Source organism: Elephantulus edwardii, unplaced genomic scaffold (genome assembly GCF_000299155.1).
Source record: "Elephantulus edwardii isolate Elephantulus edwardi_28Jun2011 unplaced genomic scaffold, EleEdw1.0 scaffold00031, whole genome shotgun sequence".
Lineage (NCBI taxonomy): Eukaryota > Metazoa > Chordata > Mammalia > Macroscelidea > Macroscelididae > Elephantulus > Elephantulus edwardii.
Window position 1 is genome coordinate 1133739 of NW_006399781.1, and position 19647 is coordinate 1153385.

A 19647-nucleotide genomic window follows, 5' to 3' on the forward strand; every position below is an offset into this window, starting at 1 on the left:
TGCATCTGTCTGTCTATCTATCTGTCTATCCTGAGATTATAATGATAATTCATATACTTTTTTTTTCCAGGAGCTCTGCTGGCTATGTGATAAGGAGTTGCACTGCCAACCCAAAAGAACACAGTTCAAATCCACTAGTTGCTTTGCATGATAAAGATGGGCAAGCACTTCCTATGAATTACTGCCCCTGAGAAAAACTCACTGGAGGATCAGCTATGAGTTGGTTCCAACTTGAAGGTACATAACACAACTATATATATATATATATATATATATATATATATATAGTTGTAGTAAATATATGTTCTAAAAATCATTTGACAGTTTAGAATCTTGAAATGGGTGTTGCTGTTATGGATGAACCAATACAAACAAAAGTCCAAGAAAATAGTCACAGCACCGAGAGGCAGGGCCTCATCCTTTATAAGCCTCTCCAAAGAGAAAAGGCATCTGAATTGTATTTAAATGACATTACTGAATTGATACAGCAATGAAACACTGTCCAGGTGGCACTGAGTAAAACAATAAGGCAGTGACACCTATGATCCTCATTCTTTCACTAATTATGAGCCCAAGCCTCGATCATAACCACTGTGTGACTATACTGTCTGTTTGGACAAGAAGGGACCTGACACTTCTTCCTTGTAATTGTCTGAGTTTTTCACTTATTCTTCTGCTTTTATTTTATGTTGGCCTATATTTTCCTCTTTGAATCCTCGTTATTATGACCAGTAGGATGGAAATGGCATCTTACTCAGATGCTTATATGCTATTTGAAACAAGGAGGTGGATCTCTGGACTATCTTTTTATTTTTTGAGGACATTCTCTCATGTTCTAGTTTCCAAAGTTTCCTGTTCAGGCTTCTCTTAAAAATTTAAAAACAGGCCCTGAAAAAAGTTTTAGGCTAAGGAAAGTGGCTGTCATCTCTCTCTAGTGTGCTTCCTAGAATGAAAAAGACTTTACCAAAGAAGTCAGTATTTGAGTGGGAGGCTGAATGGACAGCAACAAGCACTTTTAGCTCTCATTTTGTGTACATTTGCTGTGACTGACACTGCTACAGACAAAAAATCAAACATGTGAAGAAGGAGGTGACCAACTGAGGAGAGTTTGTGAAAAAGTTTATTCAAGCAAGTTTTTGATAAATAAATGTTGACTAATTATGAAAATCTCAACCAGACAGTTATTGTACATAATTAGAACACCAAAGCAAAACAGCTTCATAAGATCCACACCCAGGCTGACCAACCAGACACACTGAGTTGATTCTGGTTCATGGCAACTTCAGTTGTGTCACAGAAGAGGCATGCTTTCAATGGTAGAACATTAGATCTTTCTTCTGAGATATCTCTGTATGGACTTGGCCCTTCAAATTTTCCATCAGCAGTTGACTGTGTTAGTCATTTGCACCAGTTATTGGTTGCATTTCAACATGAAGAAAACAAAAATTCTCACTCCTGAACCAATAGGTGACATCATGACAGATGTGGGAAAAAAAGTTTGAAACTGTCAACAACTTCATCTTTCTTGGATCCAAAATCAGTACACTTGGTACCAGCAATCAGGAGACCAGGAGACATATTGTACTGGGAAGTCTGTGTGGAGTTTATCTTTCAATATGGCTTTCCTCATGACTGAACTTGACTCTGCCACGTAGATGAGTGGGAATATGCAAATAGGGCATGTTAGCCTGTTCCCAAGAGGACTGGTGATCTCACTGTTCCACAGGAGACTTACCAGCCTCACCAATCGACAAGGGGATTGGCTAATCTTGCCAATAAACTGAGAGGCTCCAACAGAAGATTAGGCCTTCCACAAAAGCAAAGAAGAGAAGAAGCAAATGAATGTAGGACATTCATTAGGATCAGACATTCTTGTTCCAGCTACACTATAGCAGCTGCCACCACAGCCAAATACAGCACCAGAGAGACCTAACATTAGAAAGAGCTGGCTGCTAACCAACCTCCCACCTGCCACTCACAGAACCAGAGCTAAACTAAGAGACTTTGCCCAAGTTTTCTGGACAATTGGTAGAGGGTGGGAAGCCAATATTGACAGGACTGGGAACTTTGTAACCCTTGTCTAAAGCCACGAGGTACAAAACTGAGGTGCCTGTGTGCATATTTTGGAAGCTTTCCTGACTCTATTATGCTACTAATCTGGATTATAAACTTTTCACTTTCTCAAAAAGGTTCTGTGTGATCTGTGAGCTATCACATTGAATTTTGCATCCAGCAAAGCAGTGAGATTGGTGTTGAGATGAGTAGAAGGTGGTACAGGAATATGTGGGACACATCATAGGAATTAGTTTTGTGTTATTGATGCTATTGATAGGCACAGATTTCCCTTTCTAAAGTTGGTAAAGATCATATATAGCCATCTCCATGTGACCCTTGTTCATTCTACAGTCTGCAAACAGAGATCTTTCCAAATTATTGAGGAGCAATGGTGTTAGTTTGAGGACTATGGTGTACCTGATTCAGATGATAGTCTTTTCAATTACTTGCCATGCATCTGAGAGCTGGACAATAAAAAAGGACAGAGGAAAAACTGATGCCTCTAAACTGTGATGTTGGAGGAAAGTACTGACTATTCCATGGACTGCCAAAAGAACAAATAGGTATGTGCTGGAGAAAGTAACACCAGAGTGCTCCTAGGAGGCAAGGATGGCAAAGCTTTGTCTTGTAAATTTTGGGCTTGCTGTTAGAAGAGACTATTCATTAGAGGAGAACAACATACTTGGAAAGGTAAAGAGATGGTGATGGAGAGAAAGATTGTCTACAGTGACTGCAGCACTGGGCTTGAGTGTGTCAGAGATTGTGAGGTTTGCACAGGAGAGGACAGGGTTCAGATCTGTTGTTTAAAGAATCATTATGAGTCACAGACTAGATGGCACCTAACAACAATGAAACAACATGGAGTGCCTTAGAGATCTGTAGGGGTAAAGAAGCTGCACTAAAATTCCAAAGGCACACTGTTAGCTGCTCCACAGGACACAGATGGGTACTCTCCTTCCATAAGATTTACTTTCTCTGAAAACCTGCTGGAGGGTCAGCTATGGGTCAGTTCCAACTCTACAGTACTCAACAACAATGGGATTCACTAGGGTGGCTCGTAATGGACAACTGCAAAGTGTGAGGGAAAAAACAGGACTGGACAACCACAGGGAAGACCGGTTCTCCTTGTTCTTCTATATCTATTTAGAGATTCCAAGCTATCCCCCTCATCTTTGAAGATGTCACTTTTAATGTTTGCCAAGTTAGAGGATGAAATAGTGATTACTTGTTATGCTGAGTCAGAACTTAATCATAGCTGAACTTTTAGCAGGTTTTCAGAGACCATAAATCGCACAGGAAAGAGATTGTGCATCTTTCTCCCATGAAGGGTACAGTGGACTAGAATTACATACCTTTGGGTTGTCAGTTCACTGTCTTACCACTAAGCCACCAGATCTGTAGTTAATTAAAATAATATAATGATTTACAGCTTATAAATAACTGTCATATACTTCATCTCAGGAAAATTTCATGAGGTGGAAAGAACAGAGAATTTTATCTTTTTTTTTTTTTAAGATATAAAGTAGAGAGAAATTTATTAGAAATTTACATTCCAAAGGAAAGGACAGCGTTTCCTCCTTGGAAAAGAAGTAATGGAGGAGGTCAAGTGCCACTGAGGTGAGGCTTCCTGGACTGGATGGGCCTTCAGAAAAGTATCTTTTAAACAGCGTATGTGAGCTCAGGCAAGGTCAGATCACATGGCCACCAAGTAGAATGTGGGTTATGCTGCTCCCCCAAAAACCATCCCCTCTGCCCCCCGGCTGTCAGAACCAGCAGTTCTGTAGGGGAAATATGGGAAATCTCCTTCTGTGCAACTTATACTTCAGGAAACCTGCTGGAGGGTCAGCTGTGAGGTGGTTCAGACTTGACAGTGATGAGTTTTTTTTTATTTGATTTGTACATTGTTGTGGGTTTGGTAGTATTTTCACCATTATAGTATTAGATGCTTCAAAGTTCAGTTTTTTCAATTGTTTAGAAATTCCTAGTTCAAGAATGGAAAATTTATCACATGTTACATATAAAGTTGAGGTTCTTTTCCCCTCTTCAGAACTGCAGTAACTATTTTCTGGGTATTTTCAAAGTGTGGTTTCAGACTGGCAGCACGTGAGGTCTTAGAATGGAAAATGTGTGGCCTAACAATCTTGATTACAATACAGATTAGGTCTAGGTGTAGGGTCCAAACATCTCTGCTATCTTCCCTCTAGGGAATTCAGAAGTAGCACAAGTTTGAGAACCACAACTCCAATTCATATGCTCACCCTGTTTTCTCATAACTGGTCATTTCCCTTTCTTAGAGTAATGAAGAAAATGCAGAAGCCACTCAGAATCCATGTTATAGCTTTGAGTCTGAGAGCCAAGTAAATCCATGACATACTGCTTATCTCATTTTTTAATGTTTGAGTTCTCTAAGTGTGACCCTCTTTAAAGCACATAACATTTTTTAGAAAATCTGTCTTATTTTAATTATAACTTTGTAACAGCCTTTGTTACTTTCTTTTTTCAAAATTTTTTACTACTTTATTTACAAAATTTGAACATGGAACTTGAAAATGTCATCGTTGTTATGCACTGTTGAGTCAGAACGGACTCATAGCCGACCTGTTAGTGGGATTTTGGAGGCAGGAAATCGCATGGAGCAGCTGATGGACTGAAGCCACATATGCCTTTGAGTTAGCAGTGTAGGCAAAAGCTATTAAGGTCCAGGACAGCAAAGTTTTGAATTAGGTTGACTTTTAATTAAAAACTGCAATTTAAAATAAAAGTATACAATGTGGCTAATGTTTTCAATCTCTTATTCAAGGTAACTGACTATCTCTCCACTCCAACTCCTACCCTTGAAAGCTCAGTAACTGCAAAAAAGGACATTCATGTGGACAGGAAACCTATTCCTGAACAAGATTCCTCCAGTCCTGGCCAAATCAAATTGGAAGTATTCTCATAAATCATAAAGGTGATACAAAGTATGCATTTTAAAATTATCTTTTAATGATAATTTTAGAAAGTTAAATATAGAATTCAGAGTGTCTGAAGTTCAGAGATATTTTTATCTATTCCTTTTGATTAACTTCCCAAATTTTTAAGTTTCAAGTCCCTAGAGATTTCCAGTAGAAAATGTGGACTCCCATGCGGATGTGTCATTTTCATCTTATATGAAGTAACTCTGTGTGTATGAATATATACAAATTACAAGGCATCGTTCAGATCTATTGTTCATAGTGTCTCTGTAAGTTGCAGATGACTCAACCAACAGCTCATAACAACTGCAGGAATCAATTACTTGAGGAAAAGGAACCATAGAGTTGCAATGTCAAGTGCTTGGCTGAAAACCAAAATGTAAATGATTCAAACCTACCAGTCATCTATAAAGATTTACAGCTTGGAGACTCTCTGGAAAAGTTCTACTCTCTCCCATGAGGGTGGTATGGAGTTGAAAGTCAACTAGATGGAAATGAGTATTACTTTAGGATAATATTACTAATTTAAGGATTCTCTCAAATGTTTTAAAATGTATTCCAAATAATATTTCCAATAATATTTCACAAAGAGAAAAGCATAATATTGCCTTTCAAGGTTAAAACCTTACACACTTTCAAAATTACTTTTTTCCTACTGAAATAACACGCACACAAAATTACTTCTCAACTCCTTGAATGAGGGAAGCCAGAGGGATATAAAATCCACGAACTGTGCTGCTTCTGTTATTAATGTGCTTATATAAGAAAGACTGTCGGCTTTCAGTACAACTACAAGACCTGCAAGTCATGTGACTGACGAAGCGGCATAGAGCTTGCACAGCACTTGTGCACCGACGGCTGCTGAGTGACAGATTTAATCGGGTTAGTAGACTTTTGCCCAACACAGCACTTCAATTGTTTTACCCCCCTCTCTCTCTCTCTCTCTCTTTCTCTCTCTCTCTCTATATATATATTAGGTATCACTTACTGAAAAACTCTTTGCAATCATATGAAGATTGACTAATAAATTGCTACTGCTTCTAAAGAGAAACAGGAAAAAATGGAATATAAAGATTCTTTTCAAAGAAGCATATAGTCTCATAGAACTTGAAACTACTTACATTATATCATGTACATACTAAATCTGGAAAACAAATGTTTTACACACATACATACATACATACATACACACTCTCTCTTAGATTTTATATCTTAAATTTAGGAATAATTTCTAAAGCATTATAAAGACTAATTACAATGTTTTCCAACTATTTTTTTTTGAGGTATCAACATTGTCATTGTTTCAACCTAGGATTTGCTCATAGTGTCAACACCAAATAAAGCTCTCAAAAAGGAAGGTTTATTCTTCCTGCCAACAGCAAACACCAAAGCCAACTCATATTCATAATTACTCATCATTGAAACATGTTTTGACATGAATGACTCAGCAAACATGGGGATCTGCCAACTGGTACAAACCGATGCAAAGCGAGAGAAACCTGACAATTACAGCGATAAACAATGATTCTTAGAAGATTCAGGTAAGTATGCTATTGTCTGAAGAAGCATGACAATTATGACAATTAATTCTCTTCCTTAAAGATTCCTCAACAGCTAAAGGGGAAAACATACACCCAAAAACCAAAAACACAATAATCCCGCCCCCTCCCCCCAGGCTTTCTATTCCAAAGAACTCTGTAAAATTTTATACTTTTTTTTAACATAAAGTTTAGTTACAATAAAATGCTTTAGGAAAAAAAAAAAGGGAGGGCATGTTTTACGACAGGTAAATAAAGAAAAAAACCTTCTACTTGGTGAGGAAATAAAATGAAAAAGATAACAAGTTTTTCATTTCATCTCATAAAGACATGTATATAGATGAATGTTCTCATAATATCTTCAATCATGCTTCATTAGTTAATTCATCAGGTAGGTCTAGCGCTTTAATCAGAATTTCACTCTACCAACAGGCCCAGTGGAAGGAGGCGACTCACACACCTCAAGTAATTAATCTGGCATAATTAAAATTATCATTAATGGACTAGCAGAGGCCTTGAGCTCCAATCCCACTTACCTTATTAATTCAACTGACAATCTGGCACTAAGTTGCTTAAATACAGGACTGTGTCCATGCGTCCCCTCCACCCTGTTTCATTCACGCGCAGCAGAGAGATGATGAGGCAAGGGCACTCCGGCTTGAGCGGACCTCCTAATATCACTCAGTCCCGCTTGTGGAGATGCCTTTGTTTGGCTAATTTTCTCAAGAAGACTGTTTTCCTCAATTATTCCAGGCCTAACAAGCAAGTTTCCAAGCCAACTATTTCAGGTTACTACCTTCTGATGGTCATTTGTTTTCTATTAGAAATAGATACTGTGGCTCCTTTAATGAAATCACCGTGGTGCAATCAAGCTACATGGTTAGGAAATAGTCCACATTCAGTTTCCTCTCCCTAATTCCTGAAAGCTTTCTTTGTGACCTCTTCATCTGTACAAGCCCTCTTGAATTCTTTTTCTCCCTTCACCTGAGCTTTCGTCACCCTTAGGTCCACCCTCAGATGCAGTGTCACTTGTACAGTACATGAATGTGCAGTTATCTTGCCTCCAATTAATGAAGACATCAGGGGCTAATGCCAAATCAGTCATGTGGGCTGAATACCTCCCGTCACCTGGTTTGCCACTGTATGGGCCATTAAACAGTTTTATTTCACCTTATGGACACATCAGAAAGCCAAGCTGGACAATTTTCAAATTACAAACAGCACTGAAAACTGTTAAATTAACGCCTTCTATTTTGTTGTTGTTGTTTTAAAAATAATCACTAAACTTATGTAAAACCATCTGAGCAATTAAGTTGGGAAAACAAAAAGATATGTTTTAAATGATTCCATTTTTTTAAAGCCTCTCTCCCTTTCTCCATTCTCCCAAATGGTACTAAGATACACTAATGGTGTTTGTGGTTGTAGTGCTCTTCAAATATGAAATAATACATTTTCTTGCTATATTTTAGATACTTATTTCATAATTTTCTAGCCAAACTATTATTGTTGTTTTGATCCACTTTATACATGGTACACTGACTTTTCTGAAAATTTTCTTATGTAGTTTGAGTTTTATTTTATATCATGCTTAGATACAAAATATATGTTTACATCATGCAGAAATCAGTGGATCGGAAGAGTGGAAAGGGGAGGCTTAGCTGTTCTCAAATCTCTCTCATTCAGACAGGCTAATGCAGCAGCTGCCAAGGGGAGGGATGGACACTCAGAGGGCTGGAGTGGTCAAATATCTACAGTGAACAGCAGAAAAGGTATGTAAGTAATCACTTACCTCCTTTTGATCAACAATTATTTCGAGGTCTTCATCACTGCTTAGTTTTCCATATCCTTTTTCTTTACTTTTCTTGTGAAAGAATAATTTTAAATGATCATTTAGTTTCTTCCATTAATAATCTTAATTCCCACTTAATACTCTTAAAAGATAAAAGTCTTTCCTTAGTCTTGTTCACAAGTCACAATGGATCATGCTTTATGTCAGTCTCTCGTGTATGCCAGCCAAAGTTAATACTACTAAACAGCTGGCTTACAGTTATTCATTCATGATTTCTAATTAGCTTTTCCCATCTAAATCATGCCTGAATACTCTGATGTTTCTCTTTTTAATTCTTTAGTTTCAGAAAAACTTTGAGATATATAAGCAATTCCTTGAAGAATCCCACCAGCACAACTTCCTTAAAGACTGAGAATTAATTTAGCACTTATATCATACTTATGATTAAAACTATTGTAAGTTTTTATTTTAATATCATAAACACCCTTAAAATAAGAGATGAATTAAACAACTTACTTAAACAACCTTCATATTTACTAAATTTTCTTGCAAGTCCCATAAAAATTAGTATCAAAAAAACAACTTAGTAATGACATTTTAGAAGAAAAAATAATGCTCAAAATTAGGAAGTTCTGAAAGTTGGAAGATTACAATCTTCTGAAATGCATTTTTGGCATTTTGCCTTTTTCTTTTCCTCCATGACCATTTCCCACCTATTTTCCTGATAGCAAAATCTGTATTATAAATGTGGGAGTTAGAAAAGGACATAGGTCATGACAACCATTGTACTTTTGTGCTACAGCAGAAGACATTATGTCTGAATGAATAAATAAATATATGCGTATATGCACTTCCCCCCCCCAGTGCAATGGCTGCTGGGAATACTAGTCGGCCATGCTGTTTTTTTTAATAACCTCAGAGACCAACGACTCTTTGTAGAGGACCAGTAACAAATGGAAAAGAAAAATCCCTAGTTACCTGTGTCGAAGGTTACTATTTTTTTTTTTAAAAAAGAATCCTTGCTTTTAAGTATTAACTATATTAATCAGAACTTAAAAATTCTTGTGCATTAATTGTCATATCAAACTCCTAATTTTTCAGGGAAGAAGTACGTTCTTCAGCTAATATGATATAATCTTGCAGCACAATATTTTTTCTTTCTTCTCCTTTAGATTACACACATAGAGAGCTTCTATTTTTATGTTTTACTGTAATAAAGAGACTTCTGAATCTTCCAAGTATTAGGATACATAAATAAAACCTGACTTCTCATTCATATATTAATGAATTTAACCACTTAGAACAGAACAGATGGCCACAGTTTTTCTCCCTCTTATTATTCTTATCCTCATTTGAGGCTCCATTTCAGATTAATGGAAAACAAAATGAATCTGATTGGTTCCAATCAAGTCTACTTCCTTCCTACTACTTTGATTCCATATCCTTTTAGTCCATTGGTTGCCATAAGGTATTGTCCAGGGACCATCTAATGCAAACGCTTTGAAATGCCTTTCTATTATTGATCTGTATACGTACCAAGTAGCTCATTTGCATGACTGGATTGCTGGACAAAAGGACATTAAGTAGAGATGGAATGTGAGTCCTTCCATCCATCTCACTGTCAGACATCCCAGAATTCTTTGCACCAGCAGCAGTGGCTTCATTGCCAGAACTTGCTGACCAGGAAACCACAGATCTTGCTCAGCAACAATATTTATAATGTACAACAATAATTGAAGTTTCCCTGAATCACTGTCTTGACTTTGTAAAAGCAGAAATTCGGGGCTAGAAAGTCATTGAAATTAAACTTCGTTTTTTCCTAAGTAATTTTAATCTAAGCACTTCTATGCTCAACAACTCTTCTAGTTTGAAGCTATTTTTTAAAAAAAATATTATTACTTATTGAATACATTAGGGTAGTTCATTCCATGAATATGGACTATTCAGCCTCTTTGTTGTAAAAGCTCTTATTTTTCTTTCTTCTTAACCTCCCACTCTGGCTTTTGGGACAATCAGTAATAGATAAAACAATGCCAGCATTCACAGAACACAATTGAAGATTTCAGTTTCTGCTGATACCAAATTTCATTTCTCCGATTTAATGCCAACTCCTTATCAGATTTAGCAGTACATTTTCGGAGAAAGAGGCTATAGGTCAGGGAAGGAGAGCATGTCCCCTACTACTGCAAGTAAAAGTTGGCATTTTCCAAGAGTAGGGGGAGGCATTTAGAACCCTAATTCTGTATTTATGTCCCTTGTTTCCAAAGCACAGCGTTATATGGAACCAGCAGTTTTACAGCTTTACCTTAGTATTAAGCAATATTTCCTAGTTCACCCCATAACCCCAGGGGGGTTAATCCTTTTCTAAGCCATAATGGCATTCACTCACTTACTGCTTATTTCTAGTGCGAGCATAATCCTCTTTCAAGCACTCAGCTTCCCACTTTGACTGCTAGATCAGCCAGCCCGGGCAGGGATCTTCAGCTCTCCTCCCTCCTCCCTGCCGGGGATCCCTGTCTTCTCTCTTTGCACTTTTGCCATGCACAAAAAAAAAAAAAAGCAACTCCCTAGCTTCTGCCTTTCACATGAGTCAAAGCACTGAACTATAAGCAGAAAGCCAGCTACCTCTGCACTGTCCAAGCGGGAGGGGCAGGGCTTCTGTGGGAGGAGTCACTTCCTGTGCTCCTCCCTTCTCCCAGGCCAGGACGCTCACGCGGAGCTTTCCAACTGAGGCAGGAAGTTAGAGCCTTGCGGTCCCACTTCAGCGCGCTGCCAGCTTCGGGCAGACGTGGTGCCTCCTTCCCCTGGGCACCTCTGGGAAGGGAGCATTGGAAACATGGGGCTAAAGGATGAGGGCTTTAAGGTGAAAGAAGAGAGGGAAGGGAAAGAAAATAGTCTTCATTCCCTGACTCAGCTCATAATACAGGTGTTCAGTCCCTGAAACCCCCACAGCAGTGCCCCCCCCATCTTCCCTACACTATTGAGCGCTCCCTAGCAAGCCTTGGGAACAGTAATCTATTTAAGGCCTTCCCACCACTTGGGATTTCTGTGTCGGGTGAAATAAACTTTGTTAGTGCTGATAGCCTTTAAAACCATTAAATAAGATTTATCCTCTGTAGTTTTCTTAAGGACATGGAACCTGAACTGATAACCTTTTCTGTCTGCAGACATTCCACCGTTGCTCCTGGAACCTCTCTACCCTTTATCACTTATTCTCTCGCCAACAAAAGTAGAGCAGAAACATACAGTGGAATTGAAGAAACTAGTGAACTTGGAAACAGTACATTAAGACAGAACTTTATAGCCACAGATGTAGAATACAGGAAAAGTTTGCAGGTAAACAAAATCCAAACCATACAAATTAATAGTACAGAAAACTGAAAAATGAAGCTATTTATGTTCATTTCAGAATAAAAGTTTTTTAAAAATGAAAAGTTTTAATTGAAAGGTATTAGTATATGGATTGAATCAGAGCAACTCTTCATATTCCAGGGAGCTGTGGTGGGCTAGTGGAAAGGACTCATGCTGCCATCTCAGAGGCACGTAGTTTGAATCCACCAGCTGCTTTGCCAGAGGAAGATGGGCAGTCTCCTTCCAGCGAATAAACTGCCTCTGAAAACCTGCTGGAGGGTTAACTATGGGTCAGTTCCAACTCAACAGAACACAACAACAGCATCTCATTTATGAGGAATGGAACATATTACAGAAATTTTGAAAAGGAAAAAGAACATTGGATTTATCTAATTGCACAAATTAGCTTCAATATCAATTTTTCCTAATTATGCATGTCAAAATAAATATAAAAGGCAAAGATTAGAAACTTTTTGCTATTTATGAATTATATAGAGTAGGTGTACTTTTAGTAAAGCAAATGCCACGTGCAGAACATATAGCAAAGCTATAAGAAGAATCTTGGTTCGCAGTGTTCAATTTTATTCTCTTATTTCCCTACTCCTAATATCTTTATCTCCATCATCTTATTTCTCTTAAAATGCAAAATTCTTAACTTTTCTCCTGTCCTAAAAGATGATTTCCTCATATCTTCTTTCCCCTATAGACATTAACCTAATTTCTCTTTTTTGCCAACTTCATTTTTTATTTTATATTGGATTGCACACAAAATTCATACACATTGTGTGTCACTTATGTATATCGTGTTTCACACATTCCTACATTCATACTGTGTTTCAAACAATCACACATATACATTGTGTTCTATGCAGCCCTAAGGAACAAACAACGATTTTGTAAAATATTATATAAGGGAGCTTTAGTGGCCTAGTAGTAAGAAACTGCATTGTAAAAAAGGCACACAGCTGCTCCGCAGGAGGATAGGAAATCTCCTCCATGTGATAAAAATGCCACTGAGAACCCACGAGAGGGTCTGCCATGGATCAGTTCCAACTCGATGGTACTCAACAACAACATACAACATGGAAGAGTCTAGAGAGCATTATGCTGAGTGAATGAACTCAGTCTCATAAGGACAAATACTGCATACGATCATCACTGTAAAAATAGCAAAAGACCATTACTGTAAAAACAGAAGGATAACTACTAAGATGTGTATAAAAGTCTAAAATGGAAAGTAGAAGGGGTAGGAAGGCAGAGGGTGGGTAGGGGAGGAAATCCTAGAATAACAGAGTTTGGTGGGAAGGGGGTAGTGAGTGAAGGAATTAGAAAAGCTCGAATGGGGACCACCTAAATTCTCTTATCGCTTCATTGCAGAACTTGAAAAAAGTGGTCTAGACCACTTTCTGCTCACTTCTAAGTCAATTGCAATCAGGTTATAATTAACTGTGATTGCTTTATTGAGGGAGCTCTGTGGGAGAAAGATGGGCAATGTCCTCCTGTGAGATAATGGCTTCTGAAAACCTGCCTGGAGGATCAGCTATGTGTTGGTTCCAACCCCACAATAAAGAACAACAACAACAATTTCTTTATTGACAATCATCAATGGACTCCCTAACTGCCAAATTCTCTAGACGCCCTTCCTTAGAGCTAATGGGATTAATTAGATGCAATATATAATTACCTAGAGATGTAAAAATAAGTGCAAATAAATGCAAAGATATTTCATGGTCAAGTTTTTATTAAGAATTTTAAAAATACTATTCTATTATTTATATTATTTCAGCTGCTAAATAATGTTGCCATTGAATAAAGCATCATTAAGAAGGAGAATGGGGAAGCAGAGGAATGCACTCAACCTTGTATTGCTGAATCAGCAAAACACAATTGCTTGTCTCTGTAAAATACATCCAAGTGAAAAGATCTAGTAAAGTAATTGGGATATACAGTCTATGTCTAGGAGGAGAGATAAAGGCAGGTTGTTAAGTGAAAACTGCTGGAGATAACAGAAATTTCAAAAATGAACGAGCTCATTGAAGAAGAATAGGCAAATAATGAAGAAACGGACAGTGGGGCCAAAGTCCTAGGTAACAGTTACATTTAAGGAATAGGTGAAAGAAAAGAAACCAATGAAAAGTCCTCTGTAGGAATAGTCAGAAAGGTAGGAGGAGATCCAGGAGTATTCAGGAAGGGGAAGAGTGTTACTGTTGTTGTTAGGTCCCAAAGGGTCCAGTCAACAATGACTCAAGTGACCCTATGAAGCCCTGTCCTGTGCCATCTTCATGATCTTTGCCATTTTTCAGTCCATCGTTGCAGTCACTGTATCAACCTAGCTAGCGGGGAGCTATTTTTTTTGCTGACTCTATTTTCTCAGCATGGTATCTTTTCCCAAAGATTGGTAGCACCTGAGAACGTGTCTAATGTACATGAGACTTCTCATATGCTGATGACTACGTAAGTACGCAAGTATATGAAATGCAACTTTTCATTGTAGTTGGCTTTTTGGAAGTCATCAATTACTCTCCGGACAGACAAAGCAGTGAAGCTAGAAGCCAGGGTATCACAAATTAATGAACATATCAGAGGCAAGAGAGTGAAGACATCAAGACAAGACACGCTTACTTTCAGGAAAACTTAACTGGAAAGGAAAGGGGAAAACAAGAAGGTTAGTGGGAAGACAAAGAAGATGGAAAAAGGATGTCTGGAAAGTTACTGTTCTCCCCTCCCCTCTGTCCTTGTAAGAACCCGTATGGCAAAGCGTGTTATGTGTTAGACTGTGAATAAAAAACATGATGGTCCGAGCCTGCCAGCCACTCTGCAAAAGAAACAAGACACAGTCTGTTTTAATTTGGGCGTTTTTCCTTTGCCCTGTAAGTTACTATGAGTTGGAATTGACTCCAACACAGTGTGTCTTGGTTGCCTTTGTTTCAAGTTACCAAGCACTTTTTACAGTTGAAGGAGACAGGACTAGAGAAAAATGTGAAGTAGACTACAGAGTGGGAGGGAAATAACTCACAAAGAATGAAAGGAAGGGCAGAAAATGTTTGGAGAAAAACTGTGTGTTTCTTTTTAAAATTTTTAAATTATGTATATGTATATTAACAGAGAAAATTTTAAAGGAACTATACTAAATAAAACATTTTTATATGGGAGAAAAAGTTATATATTATGTATTATCTGTGGTTTTCTTATATTAGGAATAATTTTTGAATAAGAATGAATTTCTTTAAACCAATTTGCTTTGTAAACTTTCACTTAAATCACAGTAAAAATTTTTTAAGTGAAAAAATTCTTATACAATAAGGAAAATAAATAAATATTGTTTTAAACACTCATAAAATTGTCATAGTGAGGGGGCCTTTAAAGTCTACTTTGCAGTAAAGGGCAAAGTTATATCCTTCATTATGTTTCTGGAAGAATAAAAGGTTCTGCTTTTCTTTTTTTTTATTTTAACATAAAGATTCATGCTACAGTTAATGCTTATGACCCTTGTGGCAAGAGTGGTAGGATGGTGAAGTGAATGTTTTGTTTATTGCATTTAATATGCCCCCTTTCCTCTTGGCTCTGCCTTACAATATTAAGCTTCTCAATTCTTTGACAAAATTTTGGTTCTCTGCTCCTCCTTTTTAAAAAGATCCTCAGTGTCAGCATAGCTACACAAGCCATTTTTATAGGAGCCAAAGAACAATGGAAAAAGAAAGCAGGAAATAAGGGGGAAGAATTAGTTCCTTCTAAGTGGCTCAGAAGAAGAGTGTGAGAGCACTCATTATTCAGGATGTAAGCCTGGACAGGCCCTCTTAAAAAATTATTATACTTAAGATTTGAGTTAAAGATTTCAGAGCAGATTTGTATTCCATTTAACCATTCCTACATATATTGTTCTAGGATTATGAATGTAATTCCTATGTTGTATCACTACTCTTTCCACTATCTATTGTTTCTGTTTTCATCCTCTTGCCTCCAGCAGCTGCTCCACAGGAGATGGATAGACAATCTCCTCTCGTGTGATTTGCTGTCTCTGAAAACTCACTGGAGGGTTGGTTCCTATGGGCCAGTTCCAGCTCAATCATACACAACAACAACAACCTCTCCCTCTTACCTTCTGAGTATCATCCTCGGATAAATGCTGCCCTTTGTGCTCCTGTATGGCTGAGTGTTCTGGGTGCTGAATATTTCTCTGGTACTGTTCTCCTTATAGATTTGTCAGTTGCTTGGTTGATAGTTGTATCAAATCCAGGCACAAAGCTTGGCTAAGGACTATAATCTCAGAGGTTGCAACAGACCACAAGAACAGTAAATTTTTTATTTTATTTTGAGTTTTGTTTTATATTTATTTCCCACTCTAGTTAGGACTTGCTATTCTGATTCCTTGCAGAGCAGGTAGCAGTGGTAACAGCGTACCACCTAGTTTTTCAGGTTTGAGGATTTTAGAGGATAAAGATGGTGAAGTTCAGCGATACTATGGATTAATTATTTCCATGAGTATTTGATTTTCTTCATTACTCTTTGCTCCAAACAAGGAAATGCCAATGGCTGTCCCATATATAGTTGTTCATAGCTTTTAAGTCTAAAGTCACTACTCACCAAGGTATAGAGTACAGAACATTGTCCCTGTCGACTATATAATACTGGTTGACCTTGATGTCCCATGAGACTACAGCCCTAAGGCCCAGGCTCAGTGACTTGATGTCCCCTGAGATTATGTACTGAGATGCTGACCCAGTATCAAGGTGTATGGTTATAACTATGGAGTTCATGTAAGTTTATTTCACAGTTGTCCTATAACACATGTATATGCGTGTGACTTACACAGATATTTATGTTGGACTATCATCTCTCTGATCTATGAATAATCATGGGTGTAATCACTTTCCTTTGCCCATATCTGTTCATTTTGTCTGTCTGCCTATGTGCTCACTTAAGATTAGTATTTGGTATTGCTAGAAGTTTAAAGATGTGTATGAATCAATACCTTTGAATTGTGGTGTTGGGGAAGAGTACTTATTATCCCATGGACTACTAAAATGACAAACAAGTACGTCTTGGGGAAAGTATAAGCAGGGTGCTTCATACGGCAAGGATGGTGAAGCTTTGTCTTAGGATGGTGGGTTAGAGTATGGTAGTTAGAAGATGGTTAGTTAGATGGTAGGTTGTTAGAAAGGGCTGGTGCTTGAAAAAGGACATCATACTTGGAAAGGTGTAGGGTCAGTGAAAGAGAGGAAGATCCTCAAGGAGATGGATCAACACAGTGACTGTAACAATGGACTCAGAGAAGGTAAGGATGGCACAGGATAGGGCAGGGTTCAGGTCCTTTGTTCACAAGGTTGCAATGAGCTGTAGTTGATTCGAAAACACTGAACTACATATAATGGACTATTGTTTACAGTCCTTGTACATTCTCTGGGACTTCCTTTTCTTTAGTGATATTGTGCTATTCACTCCTTATTTGATATTATAGCTTTTTCCTTCAACAAATTTACTGTCTGAACATTCTTTTAAATAAAAAGTTGCATAGAGAAGTGTACTCAGGGTGGGAGGTGGGGGGAAGGGACGTGGGAATTGTATACTAATGAAGGAATTTTTTTTCTTTTTTCTTTTTTCTCTCTTTGGAGGGGGAAGCGAGCTGGTGGGAAGGGGTGGGAAGGGAGAAAGTTGCGACAATGAATGAATGGAAATCCAAAACCTCTGTTAAAAAAAAATTATTAAAAAAAAAAAGTAACACCCTAGTGTCCTAGTGGTAAGAAACTGTGCTGCAATCCCAAAGGCACATGATTCAAATCTACCAGCTGCTCTGTGGGAGAAGGAAGGACAATCTCCTCCCGTGTGGTTTGCTGTCTCTGAACACCTGCTGCATGGTCATCTATGGGTCGGTTCTGACTTTACAGTACACAACAACCATCAATTCAAAACACAATTTCATATCTTTATTTTGCTTATATATTGGGAAAACTAACTTTCCAAAGAAAAACAGTTAGGCATTGTTATAGAGAGTCATTTGTAGATGAGTCCAGTGTTTAGAAAGAGCTATCTTATTCCTTTTTAAAAGATATTCACTGTTGTATATTATATTCTGCCTCCCCCTAGCTATGATCAAGGTAGAGCAAAACAGCCACAGGGGACACTTTTTCCATTTGAATTCATGCATGTGCCAACATAACACATAGCCATCAAATTAATTCCTCAAGACAAATTGCTGAGAGAGAAAATAAATACAAGGACATGGAACATTTTGCAGAATTTCAAAGCATGTTTTAAGCCATTTGTATATATGCAGATAGTTAGTTTTCTGGAATTGAAGTCTAATTCTAACAAGAAAAATGCATCATTTATTTGCTTTCTCTTTCTCATTGCCAGCAAGTCAGAACTAACTTCAAAGTGACCTTGCATTGGATATCCAACAACATATAATGGGAAACTGCCCATCTTTCTCTTGTGGAGCCACTATGTATTTCAAGTGCAGGAGACCTGAGGTCTTGGACTTAGCAGGACAGCTTGCTATGGACTAGAGCACCATAACTCTCCTCTTTGGAAATAGAAAGTAAATTAAATAAGAAAGCAGAACTGAGATGGGGTAAGATAGATATCAAACCATGTAAAATTGTCCAGAAACTGGAGCTTAGAAGAGACAAGGACCTTCCTCTAGCACAAAAAGAGATAGAAAGCCTTTCCCCAGAGCTAATAACCTGGATTTGAACTCCTAACTCCCTAACTTGTGGGGAAAATGTTTTACTTGTAGTATTTTTGTATATCACTCATTGCTATTAAACAGTAATTTACTCATACATTACCCTACAGAGGGGATTACCCATTTTTCTCCTATGGACCTGCAACTGAACTTCCAGAGTGGCTGGTTATTTGGGTTAGCAGCGCAACTCCCTACGGACTCTCCCACCAGAACTCACCATTTCTGTGTAGCTGTACTACAGAACTAAGACAATCCCTTATCTTTTATTATTATAAATGTATTGTTACATTTACACTATATCTGTTAAACCACTGTCATATATTTTTGAAGCAGAATATATTTTATTACATTGCTACACATTTGTTCCAAGGTTTATCTTATTTCATTTACATTTTAAAAAGTAAAAAATGCAAATTCATTGTCACAACAGGATTCCAAGATAAAAGCATTCAAAGTTCAGAATTCACTTCCTTATAACAAAACATTGCTTTTTTTGGAAAGCAATTTGGTGAAAAACATTTCTAGCATAAAGTGCTACCAATAGGACCTATCACAAGAAGTAGAGGAAAGTATTTCTGATCAAAGGGCTGGGGATTTTAGAGTTCCAAGTCAGAAGTAAGTGATCAAACAAAGAAACTTTTTGAGACAAATCTATGATATGATAGGCAGTGCCAGTTGATATTAATCACCATATCCTTAATTTTATACTCTTTGATCACCAATGTTAGCTGTAGCAAACAAGTTCAGCTTTACTCCTGACAGTATAAATATTATAAATATGCACTTGTGGTTCAAGCTACAGAAAGGCAAACCTCAAGGCAGGGGTAGGATAGCTGGTGCTTCGCAGAGAAGTTACATTCTTTAAGGAATAGTAAGTGAGCGGTATATTGAGAGAAAGTTAAAGAAAAAAATAAAATCAAAGCTTCAGTTGTGCCAGATTAAAAAATGTTCTATGCTGCTTTGAGGGCATAAATAAATTCTACTCAATCCTTCCTCTCTCTCTAACAAAACCATATTCAAAGAAAAACCAAAATGATACCCTACTTAACAAGAAAATTTGGAATTCAATGATTTTCCACCTGTCTCCAGAACTAGTATCACTAATTCTATGTGCACTTCTGAATATAACCTGGACTTATGGTAATTCCCTGACAATGAGTTGCCACAAATGTAATTTCATTATCTTCAGCAAAATGTTACTTGTGTGTGAGATTAATGTTATTAATGGTAATTTCTGCATTCTATTAGACTATTTTTCTTTGGAATGTTTATATA

General features: G+C 37.5%; 1 protein-coding gene across 9 annotated transcripts in view; it reads right to left on the reverse strand.

Annotated features, from left to right (window-relative positions):
- Positions 1-19647, reverse strand: part of PEX5L (peroxisomal biogenesis factor 5-like) — a 408894-nt gene that overhangs the window by 291126 nt on the left and 98121 nt on the right. For 2 of the 9 annotated variants that reach the window (XM_006884035.1, XM_006884033.1), the window contains exons 1-2: positions 9873-9965; positions 8337-8408 (exon numbers count right to left, since the gene is read on the reverse strand). The exons of 2 other annotated variants lie outside the window; for them this stretch is intronic. In XM_006884035.1, the coding sequence (XP_006884097.1) occupies positions 8337-8408; positions 9873-9965 (165 nt within the window). Of the gene's footprint in view, positions 1-8336; positions 8409-9872; positions 9966-10729; positions 10942-19647 lie in introns of those variants that run through there. 5 more of the 9 variants (XM_006884037.1, XM_006884041.1, XM_006884039.1 and 2 more) reach the window with 5 other exon arrangements.